This window comes from Amphiprion ocellaris, chromosome 15, assembly GCF_022539595.1.
Source record: "Amphiprion ocellaris isolate individual 3 ecotype Okinawa chromosome 15, ASM2253959v1, whole genome shotgun sequence".
In the NCBI taxonomy this organism is placed as follows: domain Eukaryota; kingdom Metazoa; phylum Chordata; class Actinopteri; family Pomacentridae; genus Amphiprion; species Amphiprion ocellaris.
The window spans coordinates 204,242-227,500 of NC_072780.1; the positions used below are offsets into that span (position 1 = coordinate 204,242).

The window sequence follows — 23,259 nt, forward strand, 5'->3', positions numbered from 1 at the left end:
AATACACTACAACCAGTGCTTCACCTGTACTGTAACCAGTACTGCAACTGTACTACAACTGGTACTACAGTGTACAACACCTGTACTACATCCAGCCCAGCCCTGGGTCCTGGTTCACACCTGTTCACACAGTTTCTGCTGCGTGTTGTTTGATTGGTGCAACAGCAGCAGAGGGGCGGGGTTTACCTGCCAGGTGTGTGATCTGACTTTACTGATCAGGATTGGTGGATTTATTTATTGATGTGTAATACCAATCACATCATTAAACAAGGCTCAGACTGCGTGCTGATTGGCTGGTGTCCAGGTGACCCAGGTCAGGGGTGTTGCCACGTGTTACCATGGTTACCTATCCAGGCTGCTGTACTGGGCGGCGTCGGAGTACGCTCGGCTCAGTTTTGAGCCTCGCAGCAGCCGCACGGCGTCTTCACGATACAGCGGGTACATAGGGTTACCGCTGGCAACCAGAGGTCATAAAGGTCAGAGGTCACGGTGGTCAGGATGAGATGAAGACAGTGTAAATGAAGAAGGTAAACACTGATCTTAACCCTCCTGTTGTCCTCATTTACGGGCACCAAAAAATATTGTTTCCTTGTCTGAAAAAAATCCAAAAATTCAGCAAAAAAATTTCCCCAAATTTCAGAAAATTTGCAAAACCTTCAGGAAGAAAATTCCAATAATTCCTTAAAAGTTTCCGTTAAAAGTTTTATTTTTAAAAAATCCCCCAAATTTGGCAAGAAAATTCTTGTAAATATTTTCAAAAAATTAGTAATAATCTTCCAAAAAATCCTAAAAATTTCTAAAGTGATTACATAAATATCAGTGAAACTTCTATTTTCTTTAAGAACATTCACATAAAAATCAACCAAAATTCTGTGAAATTCGCTGGATTTGGTTAATTTTTTTGTGAATGTTCTGAAAGAAACTTTTTTTTTTTTTTTAACATTTCTTTTTTTTCACCAAAAATGTTCAAAAATTTCCCCAAAATGTTGAAAATGTGGACATCAGAAGTTTCACTGTGAAATTATTAGTTTTCTTCCACATTTTCAAATTTTAGAACAGGTCAGTTTGACCCGCAGGACGACACGAGGGTTAAATCCAGGGTCAGTCCGAAACCCTCCAACCCAGAGCTGCCTCTCTCTGATATTCTGACTAAAACAACACTGGTATCCAAACCCCACTATAACACAGTGTGAAGGTCTGGAACACTGGAAATAAGAAATTAAAAGCAGATCAAGCTGTTATCTTGCCCTGAACAAAGATTATTAATTAGCAGAACATCTCAGAGACAGATCATGACTAGGTACATGCTTAGTGAGCACAAATCTAACAAGAAAGACACAAAAACCTAAATGAAACAGAGAATGTAGTTAGACAGGTGACACTATCACCTAAAACACTCAATAAAATAAGCAGCATTTATGTTAACAAGGTCAACTTTCCATATCTAATCTGGCATCACCTAGTTTTCTATCATTTAACCCTCATGTCGTCCTGCGGGTCAAAATTGACCCGTTTTAAAGTTTGAAAATGTGGGAAAAAAATATTTTCACAGTGAAACTTCTGATGTCCACATTTCCAACATTTTTGGGAAATCTTTAAACATTTTTGGGTGGAAAAAAATGTTTTAAAAAAAAAGTTTCTTTAAGAACATTCACACAAAAAATTAACCAAATCCAGCGAATTTTGCTGAATTTTGGTTGATTTTTATGTGAATGTTCTTAAAGAAAATAGAAGTTTTACTTATATGGAATGACTTTAGATATTTGTAGGATTTTTTTGGGAAAATTATTACTCATTTTTTCAAAATATTTACAAGAATTTTCTTGCCAAATTTGGGGGATTTAAAAAAAAAAAACTTTTAAGGGAAACTTGTAAGGAATTATTGGAATTTTCTTCCTGAAGGTTTTGCAAATTTTCAGAGATTTGGGGGATTTTTTTTGCTGAATTTTTGGATTTTTTTCAGACAAGGAAACAATATTTTTTGGTGCCTGTAAATGAGGACAACAGGAGGGTTAATATTTTCTAATCTAACCATATCCCATTAAATCTGGATATATTTTCATCTCATCTTTGAATTTTATTTCTCTCATCTCACCAAATCTCTTAATCTAAATGATCTAGTTTCATCATATTTGTGTGTATCTTAGTCTGATCCGTCTGAATCTCACACGGCTGCTCACCTTTGAGGAGGCGGTTGGCTCGGCGACCGTGACCTCATCCGGACCATGTCGGATCGGGAGCAATGATTGGATGAGATCACCTGCTCCGGCACTGAGAGGCTGGAGCTGTGGAAGTCCCGGCCGTTCTGTCTGTAGTCTGGACACAGTGAAACAGTCTTGAGTTCAACCCTGAAGGAGCTTTTACAGGTCCAGTGTTACCAACTCTGATTGGTTGTGTCAGAAGGCTCAACAACCAATCAGCTGCTCCCGACTAATCAGTGGCACCTGAGCTGGTGTCGTAACATATTTGGGCTTGCCCGGATGGATTGTTTGAGATCTAATAAGTCAATATATAACTGAGGGACTATCTTGCATACATTTTTATTAAAAGTAAAAAAAATTATATTTTTTGTGTCTTTACAAATTCCATAATTATTTATTGTGGAAACAATCATTTATTAATTTAAAAAAAATCACAGGATGTCACTAAAATATCAACTAAATAACCATCCCAATTTAAAAACAACCACCTTCTAATTAGCTAAACAATAATAAAATGAGCTGATTCCGAAATAGTTTTGATTGTGTTCTTTTTATTAAGTTGAGATAATCATGACAGATATTTCTTTTTCGGCAATATATCAAATTTTATATAGAAATTTGTGTCCGAGAAATCCCTTTCATCTAAGTTCCCAATTACAAAAACACCTCTTAAGGAAATGTGTTAATTCCAGATCACATGACCTGCTCCACATGACACATGATGTCATTTCTTCCTAAAGAAAAGACTGGCCAGACTCCAAGGCTTTCTGAGTTATTCAATATAAAGTACTCAACAGGTTTACTACAATAGCTTTAGAAATAACTTTCAATTTCAATTTTACTCAATTGTATATATAATATTTTAGAAGAATCTTTGTGTAAAAATGCCATGTGGGGTTTGGTTATAGGCGGCCATGTTGATTTTAGGCCTGAAAACAGCAAAAATGTCAACTATGATACAAAAGTCCCACAATTATATAATGACCCTGATATATTAGGCTTGGTTATCCCTGTAGTTTTTGATATATTTTTTTTACAACATTTGCACCCTTACTGTGGTGTGGTGGTGAGTAGTCTGTCTCTGCCTTTTGTGTGTCGCAAAGTCAAGAAATTTGTCTTTGAATTTAGCGGTAAACCCTGGTAAGTTGGGCGCAAAGTGACTGGAACGCTGAGCAGATCACAAACCCTTAAATACCCAAAGGACTCTATAACACCCTGGTGTTCATTAATGTGGTTCAGCGTAGCTCTCAGCTTCTAAAACTGCCTTTCACATGTTGGGTTGTTAAATATGTTACAGCAACATGGTATTTCTGTGGGCTTCTTCAGCTTTACAGAGCAGTTTAGGTCTGTACAAATGTTTGGAAAATGAGCCATCATATTAGTTCACCTGCTACCACTCCGATGCCGTCTTCACAGTCATAATCTGAAAACTCACTGTCACTGATCCTCTGAGACCCTGTAGGGAGAGAAAGGTAGAGAGACAGACACAGAGAAGGAGGATGTTTAAGCCTGTAAGCAGCTCGACTATAATCCTCTACAGGACGGTCAACAAATCCAACAAACTCAGACCCAACAACTTCTTCACAAACCCGTTCACACATGAACATTAAAGGGGGAAAATCATTCAACTTTACTCGTCAACCTCCCTGAAATCTTACAAAGATCCTCAGAGAAACCTGCATGAAGACACTGTGCTGCTATTAGAACCTCATCATCTTAAATACTGCTGGTAAACAATGACGGAGCTGCAGAACCTCCATAGGGATTTGTAGAATCCCCTCAGGAACCTGTGACACTTGATCCAGGACCCTTGATGAGCTTCTCAGAAGGAGTGTACACAACAGTACACAAAATTTATATTTCTGACACCTCCCTGCCTGTCCTCTCTTTCCCCCTCGTACTAGGTCTAGTGAATACATCGAGCTCATCATCCCCAGTACTTCTACTATTTTTGGCCGTAACTCCTTCTGCTTTGCAGCAGCTAACGACTGGAACTCCTCACAAAACACCATCAAACTTTCATCTTTGACTCCTCTCACCACCTTCAAGCTTCAACTGCAACAGATTCTAGTTGACTGTTGCTCCTGCTGATCACTTTGGACTTTACTTATATATACACACACTTTCTACACCTCATGTACATTTTTTTTTCACTCACATGCATAAGCTACCATGCTTCTTACTTTTTTACTTTTGTTCTTATGTTTATATGTCTGTTTGTGTCTGTAGTTTACATGTGTATTTGTTCCTCTGGTTCTCAAACATTTTTACCTGGTCAAATAAAAAAAATGTTTTCACTACAGCAGAAGAAACACCCTAAAAAATGCATAACATTTTTTAAAAGTTATTTTCAAAAACATCCAAAACTGCCTCCCTGAACATAATTTACAGCTGTAATAGTTGAAAATGTTGTATCTAATGGCGCTTTTCCACCAGCACCTACTCGGCTCGACTCTACTCGGTTTGTGAGGTTTTCCATCAGGACGTAGTACCTGGTACCAGATACTATTTTAGTACCTACTCTGCCGGGGTTCCCATCGAGCTGAGTGGAGCCGATAATGTGATGTCTACAGAGTGCAGGCCACTGATTTGACAGGGAGTGATAACACACCAGACCTGTACAAGGGAAAATAAGAAACAAGACTTTTCTGTCTTCGGTGGCAGACCAAAGAATCCAGAGGGAGCTGGACGGAGAAAGTTTATCAGGAGGTCTCCGAGCGGATGGCCGGATACAGCAGGACAATGAAGCAGTGTCAGAAGAAGCAGAAGAAGCTCAGAAGTGACTATCGGTCCATCAAGGACCACAACGGCCAGAGTGGGTCAAACCGGAGGTGTTGGAAGTTGTTTAGCCAAATGGACGCCATTTACAGCACTGATGGGCGAGTAACAGGAGGAAGAATGGCCTCGACTTCACCACTGCATTATTCCAGACCATGCTGGAGGACAGTGAATGTTTTGTGACTCCACCCACGACGAGGTGGTATCCAGTTGTAATGGAAAACGACCTCAGACGAATCGAGCCGAGTAGGTGCTAGTGGAAAAGCGCCTTTATTGGTATTAGAAGTCACAGGTTCTGACTGCAGGAAATAAAAGGTGTAGGGTGAGTTAACATGTCATGCAAGATTCACAACAATCTGAAGGGCGACAACTGGTGCTCTCACAAAACATTCCGAGTGGGATTGAAGCTCCAGAGTTCCTAGAAGTTAAACTATGTCAACATCAAGACACTTCTGAAAGCAACTGAGGACAAGACACACCAAACAGAGCAACTTCCTCACAGGCCAACTCTGTCAGAGACTCCTGAAAGAACCTAAAACACACCAGGAAATTTTACCAATTACCCAAGAACTTTCTTGGCGATTCTACTCCTGTTCAGCTGGTTCTGGACTTCTCTAAAGGTAGAACACAGCAGTTTTTAAAATGAAATAACTTTGTCAGCTGACAAGTTATTTTTCTGCTCTACAGTCTCTTACACTGCAGGAAATACTGTAATAATTTCCCCTTAACTAAGGAAACAGTTTAACCCTCCTGTTGTCCTCATTTACGGGCACCAAAAAATACAGTTTCCTTGTCTGAAAAAAATCCAAAAATTCTCCAAAAACTTCCCCAAATTTCTGAAAATTTACAAAACCTTCAGGAAGAAAATTCCAATAATTCCTGAAAAGTTTCCCTTAAAAATTTGATCTTAAAAAAAAATCCCCCAAATTTGGCAAGAAAAAAATCTATTTTCAAAAAATTAGTAAAAATCTTCCAAAAAATCCTAAAAACATCTAAAGTGATTACATACGTATCAGTAAAACTTCTAATGTTTTCTTTTAGAACATTCACATAAAAAATCAAACAAAATTCAGCAAAATTTGCTGGATTTTGGTTCATTTTTTTGTGAACGTTCTTAAGAAATATTTTTAACATTTTTTTTCCACCAAAAAATGTTCGAAGATTTCCCAAAAATGTTGAAAATGTGGACATCAGAAGTTTAACCGTGAATTTTTTTTCCCTCCACATTTTCAAACTTTAAACCCGGTCAATTCTGACCCGCAGGATGACACGAGAGTTAAGGGATTCTGTCCAACACCCTTAAGTCCCTCAGCTACAGAGAAAGTGTCGGACTTAAGGAGAAAACTTAGTGTTTTCTGCAACAGGCTCCTGAAGCTTAGTCCAAACATCCTACATTTCCCATGATGCAGCTGGATGGCATTTTTCATCAGCACTTCCCAACTTTTGATTTGTGGTCTGTTTACTGTGAAAACAAAATCTGTTTTCCACAATAAATTAATACAAGGTGTGAATTCTGAATACCAGTTAGCTATTAGCTTAGCATCAGATGGGGAAAGGCGCACACACACACACACACACACACACACACACACACACACACACACACACACACACACACACACACACACACACACACACACACACACACACACACACGTGTCATTACCTGAGTTATAGTAAGAACCTTTGTCTGGCAAAGCATCGTTGGAGAGTAAAAGTAAAACAAAATGAACAAAAACAGAAGAATGAAAAAGAAAACATGACAAACTGAAGATAAACAAATGACAAACACACACACAAGAGGCCTTTAAAAACCGATGCAGCAACAGAAAGACGATAGAACGTAAAACATGTTGATGTATATGTGTGTGTGTGTGTGTGTGTGTGTGTGTGTGTGTGTGTGTGTGTGTGTGTGTGTGTGTGTGTGTGTGTGTGTGTGTGTGTTTCTCACTCTGCAGCCTCCTGCTGCTGGGAGCGTGCTCGGCCTGCATTCCCCTCCGCTGCAGGTAGGGGGAGGCGTTGGGCAGCGGCGCCGACGACATGTCATGCAGCTGCAGTTTGTACCAGTGAGGCTGATCGTCCAGCAGAGCCGACTCCAGCTCGATCAGGACCTGACACGTGGAGAACGCACAGAGAACATGAATGTGGGAACGTAGAGGAAGAATGTGCAGAGAACATACGAGAAGGACGTCCAGAAAATAAACAAGAAGAAGGTAAGATTCAGATTCAGAAAACTTTATTTGTCCCTAGGGGGCAATTTAAAAAAAAAAGAAGATCCAGAAAACAGAACATAAGTCGTTCATTTATGATGACTAAAAGCCTCTACGCACTGCGATTTTCAGATGAAAGATGACAATGGTGAGGGAATTGTGGTGACATTCTTGGTCTTGGCTCTAAATTGGTGGTCCTACATTGCACTGTGAGACGGGTTCAAGGACAGCTGTTGTCATGGCCACCAAAGACAAGCTGCGATAAAATTCTGTCATAAATTTGGGGTGGTCGTCTCAGTGTGACTGCTGCTGGACCTACGACGACTAACTAACCAATAGATAAATGTTGGATGTGTTCAATGAATGTGTTTTGAGGAAGAAATTTTACTTTTGTCTTTTCTTTGTGATTGATTAATCAATCACATTTTGTTTGTTTTTTTGCCCCCAGTCTGATCTGAATCATTCAATATTAATATCTGCTGATACCGTGTTCCTAGTTCATTTAGATATAGTGCTTTTAGTGACCAGAGAAGGCCAGAAGTTCTATATTGACAAACAGAGAGCATTGTGGGGGTTTAGCTCTTAAAGAGGCACCATGACAAAATCTTCTGTGATGTCTAATGACCTCCAGCCAGCATGCATTAAATGAAGTCTGGATCAGTGAGGACATCTTTGCTTTAAGGTCTCTATACACTGTGTGATTTTCAGCCGTCCCAGACCAAAGATACAAATGGTGAGAGAATCGTGGTGATATGTTTGATCTCGGCTCTAAATTGGTGGTCCTACGTCGCCCTGTGAGACAGGTTCTAGGACGGCCGTTGTCATGACTACCAAAGACAAGCTGCCATAAAATTGTGGGTGATCATCTCACAGTGTGACTGCTGCTGGACCTACGACAACTAACTAACCAATAGAAATGCAAGATGAAATGACGTACTGATCAATAAACCCAAACAGATGATTTGCGGCGACAAAACGCATCAAAACAAGTATGTGGGATTTTTAAACAAAGAAGACAGCCTGGTAGAGTTGTGGCAGCAGAAACCTTTTAGACGTGTCCTACAGCTTGGACCACAACCGGACAAAAAAGGACGAAGTATGGAAGGAGATAGCGGTGGAATTGCAGCTCCAAGGTTAGTAACCTAACATGCGCGCACGCCGCTGTAAATAGTGGCTACAGCACTTAGTTTATGTTATTAAATAAATGAAAATTAAATCTGTTCATGTTTGGCTAGTTTCCCTGTGATTGTAAGGTTCATGTTTGGCTAGTTTCCCTGTGATTGTAGGAACTCCGTTTATGCTTCAGTTGTTTATTTTTCATGGATGGACGGCGCACACTAATGACGTTTTATTCTTGCGCATTCACGTCGACTCGCATACATCGCAGACTGAGATTCAGTCCAAAGATGATTAGATTCACGTCGTACAGTGTAGCAAGGTGTGAATTTATAAGATTGATAAAATCGCACAATGCGTAGAGGCCTTAACCCTCGTGTTGTCCTGCGGGTCAAAATTGACCCGGTTTAAAGTTTGAAAATGTGGAAAAAAATATCTATTTTCACAGTGAAACTTCTGATGTCCACATTTTCAACATTTTTGGGAAATCTTTGAACATTTTTGGTGGGAAAAAAAATGTTAAAAATGGTTCTTAAGAACATTCACAAAAAAATCTACCAAAATCCAGCGAATTTCACTGGATTTTGGTTGATTTTTATGTGAATGTTCTTAAAGAAAATATTAGAAGTTTTACTGATATATATGTAATCACTTTAGATATTTTTAGGATTTTTTTGGAAGATTTTTACTCAACTTTTGAAAATGTTTACAAGAATTTTCTTGCCAAATTTGGGGGATTTTTTTAAAATAAAACTTTGAAAGGAAACTTCAGGAATTATTGAAATTTTCTTCCTGAAGGTTTTGCAAATTTTTAGAGATTTGGGGATTTTTTTTTTTTTTTTTTGATGAATTTTTGGATTTTTTTCAGACAAGGAAACAATATTTTTTGGTGCCCGTAAATGAAGACAACAGGAGGGTTAAAGCATGGAAGGTTCTATATTTTCCGAGCTCTCGATGTGTTCTCACCTCTCCCAGGAACTGGCTCTCCTCCTCTCGGACTCGAGCCTGGTCCCAGACCGTCAGCTCCAGCATCCGCTCTCTGAACTCGCGTCGGTGGACCGGAGAGTACATGAAGGTCTGGTTCCACCGAGGTTCCACCGACTTCTTCACCGTCTTTGTCCTTCGCTTACTCTTATCGCTGTTTGAACAGAAAGGAACAATCAACTTTACAAAGCTTACATAGACAGAACCACACCATGGGTTTTGCAACCATCTGGATCAGAAAGCACAGATGAGGAACCTCTGGTCTATAAAACTCTTGGTTCTGATTTGTTCTTTTTTACCTTCTGTCTGGCAGGAAGTAGATCTTGACATAGGGGTTCCTTGGTCTGCTGTCTTCCCGAACAGGAAGTTCTTTGGCTCCGAGAACAGTTACAATCAGCTGATGACCGACTTTATCGTACCACAGCTTGACCTATAGATGAACACCAGAGAACAACATCATCAGAATCCTACAGAGATACAGAGGAAGTCTGGAGAACAACAGAAGAACCGTGTTGCCCATCAAACAGCAGCATAGTGACATGTTCAATGCAGTGGAGATGTGAAGACCACAGGAAGTACAATCCTACAGATCAATGGCAGAACCCTTTAGATTAGAACACGACCACAGAGCAGTAGCTGCACCCTGTTGGTCCCAAAAGAACACAGGAAGACCCCTATAATCAACTGACATACAACATGTAGAACAATGTAAGAACTCTGAACAGCAGAGGAACCTCAAAGAACATCAGATGAACATCAAAGGAAACACTGAACATAATAAAGCAGAAGGGAAATCATTCACAGGGATTTTAGAACCAAAGAACAAAGGCAGAAACCCTGCAGAACAGACAAACCGGAGAGAAAACTTGTGGAACACTACAGAACGTAGGAGCCACAGAGGACAGATGAAAAACCCCACAGAACAATCCCACAGAGCAGTTGAGAAACCTGAGAGAACATGGTGAGAATAACAAAGAACAGATATGAGTCCTCACACAATTTGCGAAGAATGATAGAGATGAACAGATGTGGAAGAATTTAGAGCTGAGAAAAGCCTTGGAGATGCAAGTCAACATTAGAACCACAGGAAACGGATGTTGAACCCAGGAGAACACATGGAACCCTACAGAACAGCACAGGTTTGTGGAACAGAAACAGAACAAAGAGCCCCTGCTTGTGTAGATGAACAAAGGAACCTTAGAGACCAGAGGTTTTAGAACAGAAGCAAAGACCGACAAACCCTCAAACCAATAAAGAACTAAAAGAAGTTCCATAAACCAGATGCAGGGATCTTCAGGGGAACAATGGGAAACCCTTTTCTATGAACAGATAAAGAGTCCTGCTAAACATTGATGGAACCCAGTGAGAAGCAGAAAGCCCACAAACATCAGAGGAACCTTTCAGATAGAACCCCTGAAAAACTTCAAAACTACATCGAACATGAGCGAAATCATCACTCTGAAGTAGAACCTCAGAGAAAAGAGTCAGAAACCCCATAAACAACAGAGGAACCGTGTAGAATTGATGAACCATCATGTAAAATCCTACGAAACAGAACAAAAACACTACTAAGAACTGATGTGGAAACAGGAGCTCAAATAAAACTCTAGTCCTCAGTGAAAGAACCCTACAGAACAACTGGGGTTCTACTTAGAGCCTCTACTGCTCTACGTCCATCTACAAACTAACCTACAGAACAAAGATAGGTGGAGCACACAGACGTCTCACTCCACTCGGTTCTACAGGTTACCTGAATCCTGGGAACCAGAGGATGCCTGTTGAGAGTCTGAAAACACAAACATCGCCATGGAAATGGCTGTTAACCGACAGCTGATTGGTTGTGAGCTGTGTTGGAGGTGCAGTGCATGCTGGGTAAACTTACAGACACCTGTCCGGAGAGAACACTGGGGCTCATGGGAGACGTGACAGAAATGGATGGACCGACTTTCTGGGAGTCGAAGGAACTGGAACCTGAGCACAGAACGTAGAGACTGAGATAGAGAACTTAGGTCTTGTTGTGGTCACTTTCTTTGTGGTTGGTTTTTTGTGTGTTTGGTTGTTTTCTCTCTTTGTAGTTGTTGTATACCCGGTGGTGGTTCTGTGTCTCTTTGTGGTCATTTTGTGTCTTTTTTGATCACTTTGCATCTCTTTTTGTTTTTTGTGTCTGTTCATGGTTGTTTTGTGCCACTATGGCTGTTTTGTATCTCTTGGTGGTTGTTCTGTCTCTTGGTGATCACTTTTAGTCTTTTTGTGGTCACTCTATACTTTGTTCGCAGTTGTTTTGTGCCACTGTGGTCATTTTGTATCTCTTAGTGTTCGTTCTGTCTCTGTGGTGGTTTTGAGTCTCTTTGTGGCAGTTTCGTGTCATTTTGTGGTTGTTTTGTTTGTGTCTATGGTCACTTTATATGTATCTTTGTGATTGTTTTTTACCTCTGTAGCTGTTTTGTATCTCTTAGTGGTTGTCTGTCTATGGTCATTTTATGTCTCTTTGTGGGTGTTTAGTCTCTTTGGGGTCATTTTATATCTCTGTGGTTCTTTTCTGTATGTTTGGGGGTGTTTAGTGTGTCTTTGAGGTCATTTTGTGTCTCTTTGATGTCATTTTGTGTCTCTTTGTGGTCATTTTGTGTCTCCATGTGATTGTTTTGCATGTGTTTGTGATGGTTTCGCATCTCTTTCTGGTTGGTTTGTGTCCCTGTGGTCATTTTGTTGTGTAACAGACTTACTGGAGTCCAGCTGGACATGAGAGGCGTCTGCTGCTCTGGAAACATCTCTGAGGAACACAAATCAACAACAATCTGTTAACAGGATATCCTAACAGAACAGAAACTTTTTAGAACACAGAACTGTTTTGTAAACTGTTTCGTTTTTGTAAACTGTTCTAATTTAGTTATTTAAACGAGACAAACCCAATTGGTCGGCACACCACCAGCTCCACCTGTGGCTCTGGTTTGGACTCCAGGATGATGTTGTAGACTTCATTAAATGAGGCCCCCTGAAGAACCCGACCGTTCCACTCCAGAACCTGATCACCTGCAGCAGAGAAGATGCCGATGAGAACATCTTCCTGTTTGTCTGACTAATTTCATTATTTATTCATTAATCACACTGACAAAGAGCTTCTCTAAGTGATCTCAGACCCGTATTAACCCAGTCACTAAGTGTGTTTACCCAGCCAATGTGTTTGTATACCTGCTCTGAGGTTTCAGGTGTGCGTTTACAAGATTTCAGATGTATGTTTACAAGGTCTCAGGTGTGTGTTTACCTGGTCTCAGGTGGCCTACGGTGTCAGCCAGACTTCCTCTCTTCACCTTGGTGATGAAAGCACAGAGGCGTCCGGACTCTGTCATCTTTCCCCCGACGACCTGCAAACACACTGCCCATGAGCAAGGCACTGAAGTGTACCACAGGATAAGAAAGAAAAGAAGAAGAAGAAGCAGAGGAGCGCCACCTTGAGTCCCAGCAGCGCTCCTGTATCCGCTGGAACCGTCCCGTCCTTCATTCTCTTGTTCAGCAGAATTCGGCCAATCAGACGCTCTCCATCCTTGGACGGTTGCCATGTGACCGGCTGCTGATGAGTCACAGCGTAAAGTAAATAAAGTTACTTAGAAACAGCAACAAACATGACGGCTAAAACCGATCAGCTGGAAGGAAAATCTGATCAGCTTGATTGATTTAATATTAATATTAATTAAATTATTATTATTATTATTAATGACAATAACGTTATTTGTATAGCATCTTTAAGAAGAACATTCACAAAGTGCTTTGACAACATAAAAAAATGGCAAAATGTACAGAATGGATAGCTAATTAAATGCTGGTTAAAAGGACAGCATCACACGAGGGTTAAGAGAGAAGCTGAAGAGAAAATAAAAGACAGAAATAGACTAAGATCAGGAGGTTGGAAAGAGGGACGACAAGCAGTGAACATTTTAAAAGGGATAAAAGGGCAGAGAGTGATCAAAGAGAACTTTACTTGAAGGCGAGTCTATAAACGTGGGTTTTTAGAAGTTATTTAAAAGACGTAGTTTTATTAGGGATGTTCTAATACCGGACCGATAATATCAGGCTGATAATATCAGTGGACCAATATTATCGGCCCGATATTGGCATAAAAATGTAATAATGTTCAATATCGTTAGCATTTTTTTATTTTTTTTTTGCCTATCATGAAAACTGATAAAATAATGCCTGGATTTTGCCGTCATTTACTCATAGAAGGAGGGAGAGTGTGAACTGTTGTTTGAGACAATTTTTTTTTAAAAAGGCATTTTTTCCATATCTTAAGTCGAAGTACTTTTCTTATTTTGCACAGATAATGTTTACATTCGAAAGCCTTGTTGCATTTGAAAATACATCCAATGGGGCATCACAATAAAATTAGACATAATATGTTAATTCCACCACAGGAGATTTGTGATGTTACCTAAAATTAGTTCAGTAGCCCACAGATGATAGCCCTCGATTGATAGCCGAGTCGGAAATTGAGAGTTGGACAATATCGGCACATCGTTTATTGGCAAAAAAGTCATCCCTAGTTTTCATTTCCAGTGACAGGTTCAGTGATACTATTGATCAATGTTTGATGATGGTATTGATCAGGTGAGTGGATTGATAGACCTACCATAGACATGGGCCCAGGCTCGCCATGCCAGGTACCATGATCCCACCATTGGCTGTCCATGTCTCCTAGCAACCAGAAGGAGTCAGATATCATTTAGAAGCAACATCCATCCTACTATAATATGTAGTACAGCAGAAAAACACTTAGAACGTCCCAATATGGAGTATGCTAAATGTACTATGCCAAAAATACCTGGATGTCCGACTACATCCGGTCAGCTTCTGCAGTTGGCAAGCCAGCGTGCTTCCCTGGCCTTTCTTACCCACAATCCTCTGCACGGTTACATCACAATTGTCAAAGTGTCTTGCGCGAGTATAAACAAAGCTCAAACCGCCAAGAGCACACAGATAGATGACGGTCAAAACTTGAAGCATAATATTATGATGAAGTCTTTCCTAATCGCATGCATAATGCAAGCAACAGTACGTGTAGCTGCAGTAAGTACTTAACCCTTGTGTCGTCAAGGGTTAAGAAAAGAGGAAATAGAATAGCAGTTTGAGGTCCAGTTTTACAGTATTCGGAGTCCTACGTTTTCAGCCTCATAAATGATGTTTTGAACGATCATCACCTCACTTCAGGCAGCTGAATGAAACATATTCAACTGGACTGATTCTGATGTATGTTTTTAGATTTAAAGTAAACCAGACAAACAGGTTGAGCAAAAGACCTGAAGTCAACATCTGCACCAGTATTCCAACTCCATGCTGATGCCCACATATTATCGGTGTTTGTACAATTTACATTTTTACAGCCCCCGCAAACTCTCTTTCACATCAGCTATAGAGAGATATTCCATCATACTGAATGTATCCTTCAAATTATTGCTTCTCTGCACACAATTTTTAAACCGTGCTGCATTATGTTTTATTTAACACAATTAACCTAAAAACTCTGTGAAGTGGTGTCATGTTGGTCATTTTCTGATTGTCACTGATTACAATAGTTCAAGGACCATCTCAGACTGAAAAATCTAACAGTTCTTTCTGTTTTCACAGTTTAAGCCTTACAAATGATGTCATTTTGGTGATTTTCAAACCTGCTGGTAGGTTTTGGGGTTCAGTGGGTTAAAATGCACAGTTACTGGTGAATCTACAATCAGTTTGAACAGGCCAAATCCCAAAAACACATCAGTTTCACAACATCTAAACATATAGGGTTTGAACCTTGGAGGAGAAGGGGGCAGGGGTCTCTGAACCGTTAGCTCTGCCTATAATAATCCGTCTTGCTGAGTCAAAGCAGCTTTAACCTTTGCTGTACTCACAGATCTTTGTGGATGCCATGAGGGATGAGGAGGAGGCTTCACCAGAGGAAGAGGAGGACAGTGAAGAGGAGGAGGTGAACCTGCAGCTCCTCTCTCCTCCTCGCTACTGGCTCTGTGATCACTGTGTGCTCTGAGCTCTGCATGCAGGCTGCAGAGCAGTTCATACCTGTCTGTAATGGGATTAGCGGAGTCCAAACACTGACTGGTAGCTTGTTAGCATTGTTAATTAGTGGTTAGTTTCGGAGGTCCACCAGCGATCTGACAGTAGAACTGGCTGTTGTACGCTGGAGTGTTTGGGGCAACATTGCAGCGTTGGCCTCGCCCCCCGTCTCCCAGCTTTTCAATCAAATCTGCGCCGCTGAAGTCGAGCAGATCAACAAGAAACCCTCCAGCTCACCAACAAACACTGCAGTTCAGAAGAAATCCCAGAGACCACCGCAAAACCCAATAGATCCCCAAGAGATCCCGCAGTTCACCAAGAAATCCAACAGTTCACCAAGAAACCAAATTACCAAACCTGCAGCCCTCTGGTCGACCGGCTGCAGGCATGTTCTCCTGATGTCTGTGTTCTATTCGTGTTCTCTACACTGACTTCTGATAATCCACACTCTCCTCTTTTAATCCAATTGAAGCCCAGCAGAGACGGTGATTCAGGGGCCCGGCAGCACTAACAGAAGCAGGTCGAGGTGTTCTGCCGTAATCTGGATGGGATTACCAGACAGGTTCTCCAGGATCCTGCAGGACTCCCCACGGTTCTCCAAGCCCGGCGTGCGTTGCAGGTTCTCGGGTTCTTATTTCAGTCAGTTTGTCTTCAGGATGGCAGCAGCAGAAAGTCTGAGCTGCTCCGTCATCTCCAGAAGCGAGGGGAGGGGCCAAGAGCCCTCTGAGCCAATCAGAGCTTATAATCTGACCAGGTGATTTTTGGTCCAACGAAACGGAGACAGCAGATTAACTCGTCAGCATGACGACCTGCAACTGTATCTGCAACACCTCCAGCAATCTTTAGAAGAACTCTCAGGAACAGAACATTGCTACAAAGCAGAAACAGCCCTCAGAATCACAGGAAAAACCCTTTAAAACACCATAGAACCTCAACAGAACAGTGGCAAACCCTAAGGAGACGAACAGTGCCCCTTGTAGAACATCTGCACAGAAAAAAAACCCTAGAAGTCCCAGTAAAACCTCAAAAAAGTCCAACACAACAATGACAGAATCCTCAGGAACTTATGAACAATGCTTCAAAGTTGTAACAGCCCACTAGAACATCTGCAGAACCCCGAGGAACGCAAGAAAAGTCCTAAAACTATAATGTCAACAAACAAAAATCCAACAGCAGTGACAGAACCCTCAGGAACACTACAATGCAACAGAGCAGAAGCAGCAACCCCAACAGAACAACCGCAAGAACTTCCAGGAACCCAGGAAATCCCAATTAAAGACACAATATAAGCTCAAACAGTGAAAGTGTAACAAAACAGTGACAAAACCCTCAGGAACATTCAAGAAGACCTAAACGTCAGGAACTTCATGAAGAAAACTTGTACAGAAAATAGCAGAGCCCTGTAGAGAACCTTATCTGAGATCAATGGAACATCAGGAGACACTGACGGTACCGATGTAGACCCCAAACAATACAGAGCGCAAGAACCACAGAGAACAACTTGAACTTGAGCCTTTAAATATGAACACACTTGAAAGGAACCCTGAGAACGCAATCAGAACCATGTAGCGGATGGACAGTGGAACCCTGCAGAACTGTAGAAAAGACTTCACTGGGTTGTTCTGTGGAGAAAGTTCAACCCTTGGAGGTCAGGGTTTACAGTGGGCCTGGTTCCCTGGGTTCTCGGTGGAACCCTCTGGTGACCGACGGAGGAAGTGCAGGTGAAGCCGGTGGAGGTGAAGGCAGATTCAACTGTAAGAAGATTATCACACTGAGCTAATTAGAGACAGATGCAGAGAACAGAGACTCGGTGTCTCTCTCCGTTCTCTCCACTTCCTTCTTTTCTCAACTTAAACCCTGAAAACTCCTCGTTTCGTACCGAAGGTCACATGTTCCGCCAATGTGGAGCTTAAGTTCTCTGTGTGTTCCACTAGGGGGCAGAAGAACATTCAAACAGATACATACATCTGTCTCATGGAGAAGTTGAGCTGCTGAGCTGGTGTTGGATAAAAAACAAATCTATCAAAAAGGAAAATATTAATTACTGTTGAGTTGTATGTAGTAATTCCTAATTAGCAGCCTGGGGAATGGAACCAAGCAAATAAAGTAACTCTAGCTCTCTATTTTATTGTTCGACATCATTAACACAGAATTAAAGTATGTTATGAGGAGTACTATAATTTTATCATGTGATCTACATATCCATTGTTAGTTTATTTGTTATATCTATGTGACCTACATTTTTCTTAGTCTACAGGAAATGATTCACTCATCACATGGAGTTTTAGTCAAATCTTGCAGAGAAAAGATTTAGATTTTCAACTTTCTGACGAGCCCTGAACGTATCATACCAAATCTAATCTTAAATCATGATCATTTCATCAATCTCACACTAAAAAAGCATCAGTATAACAGAAAAGCTGTGACTGACACAGCCGTGACCAACTGTCATGTGATATAAACTTCTGAGAGTTCTCAGGTGAACTGCAGGCTGTGTTTCCATACAGCAAAGAGGAGACAACAAGACAGGTTGAGAGTGAAAGTGTTCTGGATCAATAAAGCAAATGTCGCGTCGCTCAGAAGCTAGTTGCTGGAAGATACATTCAGCACGGTGAAGTACTCTGTAGAGTTTATGTGAAATGTAGACTGAAAAACAGTTTGAAGAGGTTTTAAAAATGTAAACAGTTAAATGTTTACAGTTAAAAGTGAAGCCACTGTTTTTTCCAGTATTGGTAACACCTCTGAATTTTTTCCATTTTTTTATGATTTATGGCATTGCAACTGTGCTAAACTGCACAGAAGTCATCATTGAGTTCTCCGTACTTCTACCCAAATCTGAAGCAAACTAAAAGACTTCACTGTTACAAAACATCTTTACAAGTTGTAATACTACCACGAAGGGGATTATGACAACTTGTATGAAAAGTTTTGCTTCAGGCCCCTTTCCATTTATTTTTGGTATTTTAAAACTAACAAGAAGTAAAGAAAAAGCAACGTTTCTTCAAATATAATGGAAGTGTCATCTTTAATTTTCTGTCATTTGGAAATCAGTTGATCTTTTACTTTCAATAAAACTGACAGTGAAAGTTTGGACCAAACTTTTGCACATCACAGAAATAAACAGTTAGCATGCAGCCACGAAGCCTCATGTAACTTGCAGTTAACATGTAGCCACCTAGCCTCATGTAACTACCAGTGAGCATGTAGCCACCTAGCCTCATGTAACTAGCAGTTAGCATGTAGCCGTCTAGCCTCATGTAACTAGCAGTTACCATGTAGCCACCTAGCCTCATGTAACTTGCAGTGATGATGTAGCTAGCCTCATGTAACTACCAGTGTGCATGTAGCCACCAAGCCTCATGTAAAAACAAGTTATCATGTATCCACCTTAGCCCATGTACCTAGCAGTTTGCATGAAGCCACCCTAGCCTCATATCACAAGCAGTTGGCATGTCTCCAACCCTACCACAGTCTCATGTAACTAGCAGTTAGTTAGCATGCAGCCACCTAGCCTCATGTAGCTAGCAATCAACATGTGGTCACCTAGCCTTATTTAACTAGCAGTTAGGATGTAGCTAGCCTCATGTAACTACCAGTTGGCATGCATCCATGCTGGCTTCATGTTAGCAGTTAGCATGTAGCCACCCAGCTTCATGTAACTAGCAGTTTGCATGTATCCACCCTAGCTCATGTAACTAGCAGTTAGCATGTTGCCACCTAGCCTCAAGTAACTACCAGCTAGCATGTATCCACCATAGCATCATGTAATTAGCCATTAGCATGTAGCCACCAACCCTAATGTAACAAGCAGTTAGCTTGTAGCCACCTAACCTCCTGTAACCAGCAGTTAGGATGTAGCTAGCCTTATGTAACTACCAGCTAGCATGTATTCATCTTAGCTTCATGTAACTAGCAGTTAGCGTGAAGCCACCAACCTGACTGTAACTAGCATTAGCATGTAGCTACTCACTGTCGTGTTCGTCACAGCTGGTATATTCGGGCGTGGTCACAAGCTCCTCCTCCGAGCTGCTGAAGCTGCCAATCACGTGCATCTTTCCCATCCTCCGCCCCCTCTGCACTGCGCTGTCGTTAGCCTGTTTCCTCTTGAGGGCGGAGCTTGGGTCCAGGTGTTGCTGTGGTAATGGACTGCGGCGGGGAGACGTTGGACTGATGTGATTGGCTGCTCGGTCCACAGAGAATGACCTCTGACCTCCCGGCGGCCGGTTCTGACAGAGAGCTGCAACGAACACAACAGTCAGACCGAAGAATAAAGGAAAGCGTTAACAGGCCGCCAGTTGTTGCTCTTACCTGTATGTCGTAGAGTCATGTGGTCTGGCTCAGGTGTTGCCAGGGAGACATCGCTGTGGCGACGCTGGTGGCGGACCCTGCCGACCTGAGCTAACATCCTCATGGCCTCCTCGCTTGGCTGTGGCTTTACTGGGTAACGAGCTAGGTTGGGGTCGCTACGGTAACGAGCCTGGAACTCCTCCTCCTGCCGCCGCCGCAGCTCACGCTCATCCTGAACCTGGTCCAGAGGGTGGTCCTGATCCGAGAAAGGAGCAAGGTCAACATCATCTGCCAGTGCCCCCTACAGCATGCAGCGTTTACTACAGCTCCAACAATTCAAGTTAAACTGATGACAGGACACAGAATTTAACATCTTCTGATTAATAGCTAAATAAAAAGAGACTATGATATACAGTAAAAATTTTGATTAAACCCTGTAAGACCCAAATATAGAAAAAAATGAGCAAAAAAATAAAAAAAAATAAAAATTCGATACACATATATCAGTCCCTCCAGGATTTCGCGGGCGTTTTTCCAGATTGTTGTGGCTGAAAATGCCTGAATTCGCAGCAGCTTTTCTAAAAAATTGCGATGTAAGTTACAATGTTTTAAGCTTATTTATTGCGATGAAATTGTGGGAGACAGTGACAGTTGCTAAAAAAGTTGCATTTTTTCAGCTTGTTGCAATGGTTACCTTGCCACTGTCAGACGCCGTGCTGCTACCTCAATGGGAAATCTTTAACAAATCTGTGGATCCAAACTTTAAGCCGCATCACTGCCAAAATCTAATCACTTGGTCCTTGTGTCATTTCTGACCTTCTCTGAAAATTTCATCCAAATCTCTTAGTCTGTTTATGAGTAATGATTCACATACGACGATCGTCACATAACTCCACCGTGTTCCTTGGCGAAATACTTAGTCTAACTTCCCTTAATTCTTTCAGAGCTCCAACAGTTCTAGATGCAACAGTTTCCATCACGGTGATCTGTCTGGTCTGTGGTCTGCTCGTTTCAGACATTCTCCTAATGTGTTTCGTGGTACAAAAGTGTTTATCAATCGATTCTTTTGTTCCTGTTGTTATATTCCACCACAATATTGCACAGGTGTAAAACAGTTTACTTCTGCTTTGATGAAGAACATCAGGGAATTAATTGTTTTTCACGGTCTTCAGCAGTAATTTTTGTTGGTGAATGAGAGACATTAGAATGGGACATGTCTGTGTCTTCAAACCATAAACGAGAAAGTGAGTTTGGTGACGTACATGCATTACGTTTGCGCTATGATTGGTGGAACTCACAGGAGGCGGGCAAAAATTGCAGGAAAGTTGCAGAGATTGGACAAAATTGCAAGGTCACGCAGAAGTCGTGGAGATTGGATGATTTCACGTGAATTCGTGCGATCGTAACATCGCAAATTCCTGGACGGACTGATATATAGAAACCCAAATATAGAAAAAAGGAGAAAAAAATGAATGAAAAAAAAATATATATACATATATAGAAACCCAAATATAGAAAAAAAACTAGCAAAAAAATTAAGCTAAAAAATAAACAATTCCGTATACATATATAGAAACCCAAATATAAAAAAAAAGCAAAATAAATAAAACAAAAAATAAAGAATTCTATATACATATATGGAAACCCAAATACCGAAAAAAATGAGCAAAACAAAAAACCCATTTATTTTATATATATATATATATATATATATATATATACACACACATATATAATAGAGAACAATAATAGAAAAAAATTATTTTTTATTAGAAATGACACAGGTGTTTCCCAAAAGATAATAAGATGATGTACAAGAGGCATTATTGTCCCTCTCAACCCGCCCGGCCAGCAGCAGATGGGTCCCCCACATTAGAGCCGGGTTCTGCTCGAGGTTTCTTCCCTGTTAAAAGGGTGTTTTCCTGCCACTGTTGCCTTAGGGCTGCTCTGGGAGTCAGGCATATAGGTTCTGTAAAGCTTCTCGAGACAATTTGACTGTAATTGGCTTTTTCAACTTTACATTTAAAAATAAATTTAAGTTAAAATTTGCTAGGAGTATGAATCATTTCGAGCTTGACTGTAATATGGATCAAAATATATTCATTTTTTAAAATAAATTGAAATAAACAATATGCTGTTGTTTCAGCAAACTGCTCTGACAATGGGGTAAACAAAAAAATATAAAGTTTTTAAAAATGGTGAATAAAAAAACTTTTAAAAAATGATTGTTCATTATTAGCATTATAAATGATAAATTTCAGAAAAACAAAAAATAATAATACATAAAAAAAAAAATAAACAAGACATTAAGTTCAATAGATAAACTCCATCTGTTGTATCTGACTCACCTGTGAGTGCCAGCGGCCTCTCCCATCTCTGATTGGTCGTCTCCGGGCCCGCAGCTCCTCCTCCCCGTTAACGTGGTAGCCGTGTGGTGAGCGAGCATGGCGGTCCAGACCGAGGTCCGAGGGTGAGGTAAGCATCCTGCCCCCCCCACCATCATAGTACGACCCTGAGGGGCTCCGCCTCCTGTCAATCACACAGAACAGACCAGTCAGAGAGGAGTAGGAGGAGCCTATCTACCTTAAAGAGACAGGAACCGTTAGCGAGTGTTTCAGGCAGGAGGTGAGAAGAGGTGCTGCAACAATGTACAGTGTAAGAAAAATGAAGTGTTTTTGATGGTTAAAGCAGGTAAACATATTCTAGGAGACCATAAAGGTAACATTATGAGAAAACTATAAATGAACAGATAATGGACTCTTTAAATAGTGGAGCAGGTCAGTGAAGGAAGACGAGGCCTCGATATAGAAGATTTCTCGTTTTCACTTCTGTAAAAAGAGATCTTTTGTCAAAAAAGAAAGATACAAGCTGTACTATTAAAGGAGTGGTACAGAGCTGAAGTATGTTCACATATGTCCGAACTAAATCTGCGTTTATCTCTCAAAGAGCAGAAGGATCAATAAATAATTGAGGGACTTTTAGTCCATGTATTGCATAAATTTTTATTAAAAGTAAAAAACATTTTTTATGTTCATTACGATCATGACTTTACAAATTCAGTAATTATTTATTGTGGAAACAATCACATTAATAAAAAATGACTGAATATCACTAAATGTCAACTAAATAACTGTCTGAATTTAATAACAACCACCTCCTAATGAGCTAAACAATAATAAATGAGCTGATTCAGAAATAGTTTTGTGTTCTTTTTAATAAGTTGAGATAATGATGACATATATTTCTTTTTTTGCAAAATATCAAACTTTATATGGAAAATAACAAATTGTATCTGTGTCCCAGAAATCATTTTCCACTAAGTTCCCCATTCCAAAAACACCTCTCCAGGAAGTGTGTTAATTCCAGATCACATGACCTGCTCCACATGATGTCATTTCCTCCTGAAGAAAAGACTGGCCAGACTCCAAGGCTTGCTGACTTATTTAATATAAAGTAGTCAACAGGTTTACTACAATATCTTTAAAACCCTAACCCCTAACCCGAACAGATGAGAATTTTAAGTTCAAGATCAATACTGTAAAAATATTTCCAAAATTAGACACAACTGCATGTTAAATATGTTGTCATTCGTGTATAATATCTATAAGCAATACAGTGACATAAAAAAAATAATGTTG

At 40.5% G+C, this 23,259-nt stretch overlaps 1 protein-coding gene across 18 annotated transcripts in view; it reads right to left on the reverse strand.

Annotated features, from left to right (window-relative positions):
* Positions 1–23,259, reverse strand: part of LOC111569233 (regulating synaptic membrane exocytosis protein 2-like) — a 62,280-nt gene that overhangs the window by 25,429 nt on the left and 13,592 nt on the right. For 10 of the 18 annotated variants that reach the window (XM_055018168.1, XM_055018179.1, XM_055018171.1 and 7 more), the window contains 17 exons: positions 21,970–22,150; positions 19,643–19,877; positions 19,305–19,571; positions 13,914–13,978; positions 12,738–12,857; positions 12,552–12,651; positions 12,196–12,319; positions 12,013–12,059; positions 11,172–11,260; positions 11,040–11,075; positions 9,589–9,719; positions 9,272–9,443; positions 6,931–7,090; positions 6,646–6,669; positions 3,589–3,657; positions 2,181–2,316; positions 347–454 (listed from right to left, as the gene is read on the reverse strand). In XM_055018168.1, coding sequence (XP_054874143.1) covers positions 347–454; positions 2,181–2,316; positions 3,589–3,657; positions 6,646–6,669; positions 6,931–7,090; positions 9,272–9,443; positions 9,589–9,719; positions 11,040–11,075; positions 11,172–11,260; positions 12,013–12,059; positions 12,196–12,319; positions 12,552–12,651; positions 12,738–12,857; positions 13,914–13,978; positions 19,305–19,571; positions 19,643–19,877; positions 21,970–22,150 — 2,064 coding nt within the window. The remainder of the gene's footprint in view (positions 1–346; positions 455–2,180; positions 2,317–3,588; positions 3,658–6,645; positions 6,670–6,930; positions 7,091–9,271; positions 9,444–9,588; positions 9,720–11,039; positions 11,076–11,171; positions 11,261–12,012; positions 12,060–12,195; positions 12,320–12,551; positions 12,652–12,737; positions 12,858–13,913; positions 13,979–19,304; positions 19,572–19,642; positions 19,878–21,969; positions 22,151–23,259) is intronic. The other 8 variants (XM_055018174.1, XM_055018172.1, XM_055018170.1 and 5 more) reach the window with 3 other exon arrangements.